A 12,074-nucleotide genomic window follows, 5' to 3' on the forward strand; every position below is an offset into this window, starting at 1 on the left:
ATAATAATAATAATGTGCTGGTTGGAACTGTTATAAAATATTGATTGGGTAATTTATGTGTAATATTAGTGCTCGTGTTAGTGATGATCTTTTTCATGTAGGAATTTTTTTAAGTAGCTGTGTTTTATTTTTAAGTAATCTTCCTGGTTCTCTGATATTATCATAAAACAATGTCATTTTTTTAGAAGGAAATACTTGCAAGCCTTATTCAGTTTTGCGTTTTGCCAGACTGAGGTTATGTTACATGCCATTTGTTTACATGTTAAATTTGTTCCTAATTTTCATCAGTTTTTGTAATCATGCTGGCAACTGTCATCTTTGAATGGAAAAACCAAGTTTAAAATTTCCTGGTTGAGAATGTAGCCAAGAATGTAAGATTGCAAGGAGTCAAAATTACAAACTGAAGTATCAATATTTGGAAACCGATCACTAATGGTTATAATTTTTATTTAGCTTATTGAGAATGAAGACATTAGCTGTGTTACTGTGGACTGCACACTCACGACATATAGAAGTTGTTTAATCCCTGGATTTAAATCTAATCTAAATCCTTATTTATATATATATAATGTGTGTGTTAGTATTTTATGTACATAAATAGAGAGGCCTATATATGTATGTGTGTATATATATATAATATACATATATAATATATATATATATATACATATGTATATGTATTTATATACTGTACTGTGAATAAGAAATATTTAAGATTCTGTGTTTCTAGGTCACTAATGACATTTTTGACAATAATCGAATGTCAGGGTAAACCAAACACTAAGACATTTAACGTACATTTTTGACATTTCACTTAAATCTTGATCAAATAAGAAAAAAAATGCAAAATAAAAGCAGTATCGGTAGTGGTGTCAGACTTTTGGATCCACTGCTTATGATAGAATTAGAACATCAGAATCATCAGATGCCACATCATTTGTTTTGTTGTATTTGTAAAGTTGCGAACTTGATGTCTAACCACATAAATGCAGAGAAAGCATTCTTGCGGCCTGCCCTCATGTACCACACTGGGCGGAACTGTTTTGTTTTGCCTCAGTGTGACATGCTGAAAGCATGCGCTCAGGTAAATGGAATGTTATCTCGCTCTCTCTGGTAGGAGACTGGCCGTCGTCGGGGTGTAGCAGCGTGCTTTTATTGTTGGACCTTGAGCACGGTGTGCTGCTTGTTGGAGCCTCATAAATGACTCTGGAATTTATGGAGTGCACTGAATGAAAGTGTCTGACTCATCAGTTAGCTATGCCCTGTGTTTGCACTCTACTGTGCGCTTTGTCATTTTGCATTAGACCATGGGTCCTGAGTCTTTGACTTCATAGGGTTTGCTAGGGCTTCAAGAAAAGAACAGGAGACCTTTCTACAATTCTTGTTTTACATAATAAAAAAAAACAGGCCATTGCACCATATTCATTCCGTTCCTTCCTAATCATTCTAATGCGCAAATCTGAACAGCATGCTTTGGGATTGGGATTTTGAGCTTTTGAGTTCCCTTGGCTCTTGTCCATTTAAAGATCTCAGATACGCTGGCTTAAGCTCATTCAGATGAGATGTCAATGAGTCTGGAGAATTATGGCATGAGAGAAAGATGAGTGTTTCTCACTGTAGCCATGTTCTTTGTTGTGTCGCACAAGTTTCTTTTCTCCAAGTTAAATTTAGAACAGGCCAGTGGGGGTCTCTCAGCACAGTTTCATTATTCATAACATGAAAAAGGAGCTAGTTCAGTTTCACCCTCTTTGAAAGTCTTGAATCGACAGGAGAAGGCAACAGCATGCGCTCACTTACTGCAGACAACTGTAAGATGATTTAAATAAAACTGCTTGCCTTCAAACTGAATATATAGAATTCCAAGGCATTCCATATCTATAATATAGAAAATTAAGATAAAAGTATCTCTTATACTTTAACCAGCCGTTTAAAAGTCATTGCAAAAATGCCTCAGAATAGTAAAGTTAGTTCTGAGAAAATAACCATTTGTTTGCCACTTGGTTTGATATTTTATTTCTTATGTTATAAATTTATACGTGGGACTTAATGCGACTTATTTTTTTGTGGAAAATGGTTTATTTCTGTAAATATGCTGCACAAATCAGATTTAATGTGGAATGTTCCTGATAATCTGAGAAGCACAGAGCTGAATTCATTGCGTAACTCTGCTGCTGGATTTAACAGCATCTGAAAATACTCCTCTTAAAGTCTGAAAGTGGAAGTATTTGAAATTGGGTAATATGACATTCCTGCGCTGCACAAAAACAATGCCTAAACCCAAACATAAATCTTTTGTGGTGGTTGAACAAACCATTAAACCACACTTGGTTGGTTCAAGGTGAATTGATCAGGCTGTAATCTCTAGGTTGTCTTTGATAAACAGATGAATCTCTCAAATACTGTCAAGAAAGGAATGCTGTCTTGACAAAACCTGAAAAAATTGATAATTTTAAACAGCACAATTTCCATTTTTCAGGGATTGTACAGTGCAATAACTATTTGTGACCCTGGACCACAAAACCAAGTGTCAATTTTAAGTGTCAATTTTTCGAAATTGAGATGTATACATCATCTAAAAGCTGAATAAATAAGCTTTCCATTTATGTATGTATTGGTAGGATTGGGCAATATTTGGCCGAGATACAACTATTTGAAAATGTGGAATCTGAGGATGCAAAAAAAATCAAAATATTGAGAAAATCGCCTTTAAAGTTATCCAAATGAAGTTCTTAGCAATGCATATTACTAATCTAAAATGACATTTTGATATATTTAAGGTAAGAAATTTACAAAATATCTTCGTGGAACATGATCTTTACTTAATATCCTAATGATTTTTGGCATAAAAGAAAAATGTATCCTTTTGACCCATACAATGTATTTTTGGCTATTGCTAAAAAAATACCACAGCGACTTAAGACTGGTTTTGTGGTCCGGGGTCACATTTTATACTAAATATGCATCATAATTGAACAATATAATTTATGTATTATTATTAAGAAATTTTCAAGTTCAAGTTTATTTGTATAACGCTTTTTACAATACAAATCGTTGTAAAGCAGCTCTACAGGAAATTAAGTTTCCACAATATATTTATATATTACAGAACCTTAATATATTTAACTTATGGCAACATTTGGTAATTCTGTATGTTGTCTGAGCGTTGGCATCCTCTGAGGTCCTCTGAGGGGTTGGCATTATCTTTTCTCAGGTGTTCGGTCATCTCAGATCATTTAAGGGTTGGATCCAGACTGTGGCTTCAGTAATTCCTAGTTACCATGGGATGTTAATCCTGTGGCAGAAACAGAGAAACAAATAGAGACATAATTAGCGTAGCTGCTGTTCCATCTAAGCAAAAATGATTCGTTCAACCCAAGCTAAAGAATAATAATAATGTACATTTGATCAGATATGAAGTGACATACTGCCAAGTATGGTGACCCATACTTGGAATTCGTGCTCTGCATTTAACCCATCCAACGTGCACACACACAGCAGTGAACACACACCGTGAACACACACCCGGAGCAGTGGGCAGCCATTTATGCTGCGGCACTCGGGGAGCAGTTGGGGGTTCGGTGCCTTGCTCAAGGGCACCTCAGTCGTGGTATCGAGGGTGGAGAGAGCGCTGGACATTCACTCCCCCCACCTACAATCCCTACAATATAACTGCAGTACAAGATTATAAAATGCATTATGTGAATGCTTGGCTAAAGAGATGTGTCTTTAATCTAGATTTAAACAGAGAGAGTGTATCTGAACACTGAACGTTATCAGGAAGGCTATTCCAGAGTTTGGGAGCCAAATGTGAAAAAGCTCTACCTCCTTTAGTGGACTTTGCTATCCTAGGTACTACCAAAAGTCCAGAGTTTTGCGACCTTGGAGGGGGTTGGATTGTAGCGTGGTAGAAGACAAGTTAGGTACGCAGGAGCTAAACCATTTAGGGCTAGGGATGGGTATCGTTAAGGTTTTAACGGTATTACTACTCTTACCGATACTGCTTATCGATCCGGTACTTTAACGGTATTCTTATCGGTACTTTTTGTTTTACTTTGTTTCTTTGTTCATATTCTTACAGTATCTTATCTTATGTATATAAAACACTAAAAATGCCTGCACTTCATCAATTTGTAAATGCACCAGTGTGCAGGTATTTTTAGTGTTTTATATACATAAGATAAGATACACTAACAACATGAACAAAGAAACAAAGTAAAACAAACTGACAGATACAATAAAACAAACACACAAACGAAATGAAATAAACAGTGCTTTCATTTTTCCGTGAAGGTCTACTAATATTAATGTTCAGGTAAAGCCGGGCTCACACTGTGCGATTTTTAATAGTCTTTTGCGATTGTTGCTTGTCACACTGTACGAACATGATCCCCATGTCAGACTGTAGGATCTCAGTTGTCTTAATGTCAGACTGTACGACAGTCAAGACGCGACAAAAACGGACGTACTCAAGAAGACTTGTCCGGAGTTTTACGTTATCAATACGTGACCCACATTCTCTCGCTATAATGGTAGCTAGCAAACAACAGCAACGTGTAGCGTTAGTTTTATTAATTACATGCCTTGATGTTAAAAAACCCCCCGAAAAAGACGACGTGTGTGGAGCAAGTCATGGCTGGGCAAAAGAGGACTTTATGGACTTCCAGTTCTACAGAGCGAATTTGAGGTAATTTTATTATTCGAGTTTAAACATCCTGCTCCTTAATAAATAAACTTTAAGTAAACTTTACTTTGTACATATATTGTTTTTACAAATAATGAATGGTTTGAAGTTGTTGCGCTAATTGCGTCATCAAGTTCAGTGCTCCTATTGGTTCTTGTTTTGACGGTCGTCGTAGGAGATGTCACACTGCAGGAAAGTGTCTGAAATCTTCTGACACTGCCAGAATTTAATCGGAGGAAAAAATTGATCGCAACGGCCATTAATCGGCTGTCGGTGAACATGTCAAACCAGCGATCTAGACAACAGATTTTAGCCTAGGATTATAGGAATCTTTTAGGATTTTAGGATTTTCAAAATTTGTCTCAGACGAACAAATCGTGGCCAAAATCGCACAGTGTGAGCCGGGCTTAAGTAATAGTTACAAAAGTAATCAAATGTAAATGAGCACTGCATAGTTTTCACTGTATGTACTGATAGATTTATGTTTATTAAAGCTATAACGTTGTTCAGATTAAGAGCTGTGGGTGATTTTCTCTTTGCATTTTGTTCTTTGATTAACGTTGATGGCTCAAGCTCCAGTCTGACACTTTATGACAATATACTGACACGCATCGGATTTTCTCCCAACTGTTCTCGTCCACTTAAAACATAAAAGTGAAGACTCTCATAACCGGCCATTTTGACACATTGTGTGTGTATTTTTTGGCATATTTTTGTGTGTTATTTCGACGCGCCCGAAGCTCAAAGTGTACTTTGCTTGTCCGTTTTGGAGCACGCCGCCGCGCAGGCACACGCGTGCACACACATTTCAGCCTGGGGAACAGCATCACTTGTGCAGATTGCAGGCTACTTTCAATGTTTTACTATCAAATATGTCCTGCAATGTAGCAACAGTAAAGACGGCATTTTATAACAATCACTGATTGAGCTGATTCAGATGTTAAGCTTTGGTTCGGAGGAACGAATCCGCGCTGCTATGAAGGGAAGGGAGTTGTGCTAGAAGAAATGCGGCTATAATCCTTGGAAGCCAAAATCGAAAAAAAATAAAATACTTAGCTTAATATAACAGCCACAGGCCTAAAGTGTGAGCAGATGTTTGAATAGTTGGTTCTCTCTTCTATCATAATTAAACAGGACTTTCATGTTGCGTGTGCTGAAGCTCCTCCGCGTGAGCGCGATCTGGCTTCTGAATTGCGCATAGCAAAAATGCATCATAGACAAATGTTCGAATATTATTGCACATAAAAACAGCTGGCGACATTATATATATAAAGAGAAAGAGAGAGAGCAACAATAAATGTATGTGTGTTTTCTTAATTTCTCCAATACCGACAGAAGTACCGATAACGTCAGAGCTTATCGATACTCCTGTCTTTCATAATTTAGCCCCGAGACCGATTTAATACCGAGTTTCGGTACCCATCCCTATTTAGGGCCTTATAGGCAAGTAATAATATTTTGTAAATAATACGGAACTGAATAGGTAGCCAGTGCAGAGACTGTAAAATTGGGGTAATATGATCATATTTTCTTGACCTGGTAAGAAGTCTAGCCGCTGCATTTTGGACTATCTGTAGCTTGTTTATTGAAGATGCAGGACAACCACCTAGCAGTGCATTACAATAGTCCAGTCTAGAGGTCATGAATGCATGAACTAGCTTTTCTGCATCAGAAACAGGTGGCATGTTTCGAAGCTTGGCAATGTTTCTAAGATGGAAGAATGCTGTTTTTGTAACATGGACAAAGGACAAGTTGCTGTCTAATATAACACCCAGATTTTTTACTTTAGTGGACGTAACAGTGCATCCGTCTAGTTGCAAATTGTAATCCAAGAGATTCTGTGTACTGTTTTTTTTTGGTCCAATAAGTAATATCTGAATTTAATAGGAGGAAATTATTGGTCATCCAATCTTTTAAATTTTTTACGCAATCTATTAGCTTAGATAGTTTAGAAGTTTCATCTGGTCTTGTTGAGATATATAGTTGAGTATCATCAGCATAACAATGAAAACTAATCCCATATTTTCTAATAATATTACCAAGGGGCAACATGTATATTGAAAATAGCAGAGGACCTAGGACAGATCCTTGTGGTACTCCATACTTTACTGGTGATAATTGAGACGACTCCCCATTTAAATGAACAAAGTGGTAGTGATCGGACAGGTAGGATCTAAACCATCTTAAAGCCTGCCCTTGAATACCAGTATAGTTTTGTAATCGATCTATGAGTATATCATGGTCTATAGTGTCGAACGCAGCACTAAGATCAAGTAATACTAGCAATGAGATGCAGCCTTGGTCTGAAGCAAGAAGCAAGTCATTTGTAATTTTAACAAGTGCAGTTTCTGTACTATGGTGAGGCCTGAAACCTGACTGAAATCTTCATAGAGATAATTTTTTTGCAAGAAGGAGCCCAATTGAGCAGACACAACTTTTTCTAAAATTTTAGACATAAACGGAAGATTTGAAATGGGTCTGTAATTTGCCAGTTCATTAGAATCTAGTTGTGGTTTCTTAGTAAGAGGCTGATGAATGAAGCTGAAATACTAGACGCAGTAGAATATACATTTGTTATTGTATTTCTGATGTTATCTATTTTATCAGTAAAGAAATTCATAAAGTCATTACTATTTAACTATGAGGGAATACTTAGATCGGGTGGTGTCTGTTTATTTGTTAATCTAGCCACTATGCTAAATAAGAACCTTGGATTGTTTTGAAATTTAATTTGAAGTAATAGAGTTTTCCTTGATCAGTTGACTTAATTGTGAAATTATCCTATCAGTAGGTGCCTGAGTCAGGAGTATAGTAGGTAATTTAGGACAAACTTAATAAATATTTTATATAATAAAATTATTTTATTTCAACTCAAAGCTTAAAGTTTTTTTTTGTTCAAAATATTGTTACCTGATGCCTTTGGTTAGCATCCCGATTAGCATCCTTATATCAGGTTAGTGATAAACCTCCAACCCTAGGCTCTTTAAATTTACTCTAAAATCTCCACAAGTTCTTTCTTTTTAATTGATTAGTCTAGCTAGCGAGTGCCAACAGAACTCTCCATTGAAGGTCAGCCAGACTACTTTGCTAGCATTAGCGAACGTCTGCTAATAAAAGTTTTAGCGTTGTTGTTTTTGGCCAAGTGAGTGTCCCCATTGCTCTACGGTGATCCAAAACGCTGGGCTTGGAGAGCCACAGTGTGTTGCCTCAGAAACCTCCAGGCGATGGGTCAGCAGGACCTGTGGAATGCCCGGCTTGGGTTTCCAGCTATTGTGCTCGGCCAGCACTCTAGAGGTGAATAGCCCGACATTCCTCTGATGCCCCTCCCCCCCACACACATGGTTGTGCCACACTCAAACTCTCAGTGATATGCTGGAGTGACATCCCACAGAAAATACTCATGAAGTGTGGAGGTCCAACAGCACACTGTCTTCCTTGTGATTGTACATTGACTGACAGTTGGATTCCCTATTTGATTTTCCAGGCAGACTAAGCCTCTGACTTTTGCCGACTGTATTGGAGATGAGCTGCCTGTGGGATGGGAAGAGGTCTACGACCCCCACGTTGGAGCCTATTATGTCGACCACAATACCAGTAAGTTGAGCAAGATTCAGCCCACCTCACGCATGCACAGGAGGATAGTGTCTGATATGTGATTCTGTGGGTTTAAAAAGATTTAAGTGTCATATTTAATTTGACACAAATGAAAACAAGGCTTTGAGAGACAAAATCTGTTCATTCAGTGGCCCTCATTCATGAAATACAACTAGAACAAATTTATTTGTGAATAATTTGTTGCAAATGGCCAGTTTTTTGCTATTATATTAATTTTAGTAATTTACCTCAATTTAAGTATATTTTATTTCAGTTAGTTGTCAAGAGAGCATTTCACATTTTTTTTGTTTTTTTGTTTATTTCAGCTTTACTTAATTTATTTAAAATGATTGTTAATGGTTTTAGATAACAATAATACATCTGATGAACACTTTTGTTTTTTGCTGCTTAAGATTTTTTTGGAAACTAAACATTTTCAGGATTCTTTGAGAAAAAGAATGTTAAAAGAACAGCATTTATTTGAAATAGAAATCTTAGCAGCGAAAACTGTTTTCAGTTTTAATAAGAAACTTGGTGAGCGTGAGTGACATTTTTTAAAACATCACAAACGTTTTAACATTAGTGTATTTATAATTTGAATTACATAATTTTTTTTTTAAACATTAAAAAAAATCATAATGATTCCAATCTTTTGACTGGTAGTGTATGTATTCCATTAATTTCAAGATATTTTATCTTTTTTTTCCATAGAGAGCACCCAGTTGGAGGATCCGCGGGCCCAGTGGCAGCGGGAGCAGGAGTTCATGTTGCGGGATTATCTGAATGTGGTTCAGGAAGCTTTGAGCGCTCAAAAGGAGATCTATCAGGTCAAAGAACAGCGACTTCACCTAGCCCAGCAGGAATATCGGCAGCTAAATGATGCTTGGCGGGACAAGTCATCCTCACAGACTAGCTGTAAGACTTGAGACTCTATACCTGTGTCTGTCACTTAAAGATTGTTCTTATTAATGAGCTACTTAACACTGATTCTTGAGACATGGGATAAAACAGGCTATAAACATGTTTGTGTATTAAGGAATTAATTTGGATTAATCTGTTCAACATGTTTAGAATTCTTCTTCTTTCACATTGTCATAAAATTTGTCATGCACTATAGGTCAACAATGTGAAATACGTTATAGTGCTGTCAAAATTAGCGTGTTAACGCATATGTTAAATTTTTCCAGTTTATCGGCGTTAAAAATATTTAATGCAGTTAACGCAGGGGCGGAGCTAGGGTTGGCCACCCCACTGACAACTGCTGCTTCTGTTTCTTTTTTCTTGAAAAAATTGCGTTTATTTAGATGCAGAATGTCTTTATGACAGCCTTTTCAGACGTGTACTCCACTTTGCCTCAGCGCCGGGCGCTAGTCAAACAAGCGTGGAAACGGTAAAGGTGATGAGGGAGCTTCAGTAGAACAACAGTGAACTGCTGTCAGATGAGATGTTGTCAGGCAATATGTCAGTAAAAATTTTCTAGTCCTGTTAGCCTTTATACTGTGCTCGCAGAGCGTGCTCTTCAATTGCACACAAATACGTTGGCATACACTATAGTCTGTATCATTTCATATTAAAGCTAGTCTCGCGTAGCTGACGGCTGAAGGTCTGGGATCTTTGGCCGCTTTGAATGGCCAAGGCCCGCCCAAGAAGCCATATGACAGGTAAAGGGGTGAGGGGGTTTGGCGCCACGGCATCTTTGTTTCCAGGCAGAACGTTAAAGAGCGCGACACACAGTCTCCCGGAACTCCTGTATAATTCAAACAATCCGATGACAACTTCGAAACTCATGAAATGTTTCTAGCTAAGTGTGCCATATGCATCAGACGTTTAGCCAATGTTCCGTGAGCGAGACGTCTGAGGTTGAGACTATATTAAAGCTGCAGTCTGTAACTTTGGGTGCTCTAGCGGTTAATAAACAGAACAGCATGCGTCTTGAGGAACAACTTTGTAACCAGAGCTACTTCTCTCTGTTGTCTATGACAAATCACGCAGGTACCAGGCTACTCCCCAGCGGTACCTACCCGAACTAGTCTGAATATAAACACTTATTATAGGTGTACTGTAGTGATTCAGGACAAGCCAAAACACAGTTTGGAAAATGGATTCATGGTGTACTCGCTTATTACATACATTTAGTAAATTTTGAACACAAAAAAGTTACAGACTGCAGCTTTAAAGCATGAATTAAACTATGAGCATGCGTGTCAGATTCAAGTCACATTCAGCAGTGGCAGCTCTTAAAGTAATAGCAGCCAAATAATCTAACCCAGCTTTTGTGATGCCTGTTTATCAGATAAAGAACAAAAGAAAAAAGGAACTCAATAACTTTTGTAGCTTTAAGGATTCATCTATATTTAATTTAGAATTTACTGTTTGATAACTTTATTCAATATCTGTATATTTCCTACTTGCTGAAGGGCACAGGAAAATATGACATTTATTGTGATGGGTTCACTTAAATTAGAAGTTGTTGTTTCTTAAAGTCTAATAAATGTTCAAATTGATAGGTCTCGTTAATGGTTAAATATTAGGAAAAAAAGAACAATTAACTAGAGACCTCAGTAGCATTGGTATCAGTGATACTCGCCTTCAGTCATAAAAAAAGATGCCATTAAATAAATATTAAAAATATACTGCCGTTATGTTGTTTCTACATAAATTTGAATATTGAATGTGAAATTATTGCAATATAAAAGTATATTTAAAAACTTTAGTGTGAGGTGGGATTTAACAAAATTAATTTCAGACAAAATGTGCGATTGATTTGTTATTTTTTTCAATTGATTGACAGCACTAATTATAAATGTAGAGAAATCTTAAGGATGGTTTCAAACTGATTTCAAACAATTTATTCAAACAATTTAACAGTTTTTCTATGTCATGACTATAGTCTATAGTGTTTTTTACACAGTTTCACAGTTTTGATAACATAAAGAGAAAATTAAGTGTGAAGATTAAACACGTTTTACCCCGTGTCTCAAGAATAAAGAACGCTCATAATTAAAACCATCAAATCATCTGCAGAGATAAGATGGTGAAAGCTGCATGCTTAATTGATGGGGTTTTGCAATCTTGAATTCACTTTAAAATATTTGTGCAGCCCAACTGGCAATGACCTCACTCTGCAAACATCTTCTGCAAACAAATTTTTTATTTGAAATAGAATGCTATTATAATGGTTGTAGATGTATGACACAGTCTGTAGCATTATTATTAGTATAAATCACTACAGAATTCCAGAGCTGTGCCGAGTGGTTTTACAGATAAGATAAAGCCTTTGAACTCTTATCTTTCCTACAGTAAATTCCAGATCCTCATCAAGCAGTAAATATGACCCTGAAATCCTCAAAGCGGAGATTGTTACAGCAAAAAGCCGGGTAAGAAGCTCTTCCACCTAACATGGAGCATTTGATTATTTGCTGTGAATGCTCTCTTGTTTATATAAGACACAAATCTTTGCGGCACTCCGTACTTCATGGATATCGGATGCGATGACAAGAAGCGAGATTACGCTTAAAGCCAAATGTAAGATGTCTTGTAATTATGCAAGTGTCTCATTCATTCATCTGCTCACTTTCTTTCTCTTGCTGTCTTTTGTTCAGGTAAATAAGCTGAAGAGAGATTTGGCCTGTATGAGGCAAGAACTCCTTTATAAGGAGCAAGGCTTTGAGACATTGAAAGAGTAAGTGTAACCTGACCTCATTGCATGATCACGTTCCAGACAACTGATCGCTTCCTTGTTTAAACTTATTCAAATCTAAAACCACCTTGTCTTTGTGCAAGACAAAAACATATCATC

The 12,074-nt window shown here is 36.9% G+C and overlaps 1 protein-coding gene across 1 annotated transcript in view; it reads left to right on the plus strand.

The window, feature by feature from the left end:
• LOC306856388 (protein KIBRA-like) overlaps positions 1–12,074 on the plus strand; it is a 36,867-nt gene that overhangs the window by 2,541 nt on the left and 22,252 nt on the right. The window contains exons 2-5 of the mRNA XM_079395656.1: positions 8,166–8,275; positions 8,987–9,190; positions 11,576–11,652; positions 11,878–11,957. Of these exons, the coding sequence (XP_079251782.1) occupies positions 8,166–8,275; positions 8,987–9,190; positions 11,576–11,652; positions 11,878–11,957 (471 nt within the window). The remainder of the gene's footprint in view (positions 1–8,165; positions 8,276–8,986; positions 9,191–11,575; positions 11,653–11,877; positions 11,958–12,074) is intronic.

Source organism: Barbus barbus (genome assembly GCF_936440315.1).
Source record: "Barbus barbus genome assembly, chromosome: 36".
NCBI lineage: Eukaryota > Metazoa > Chordata > Actinopteri > Cypriniformes > Cyprinidae > Barbus > Barbus barbus.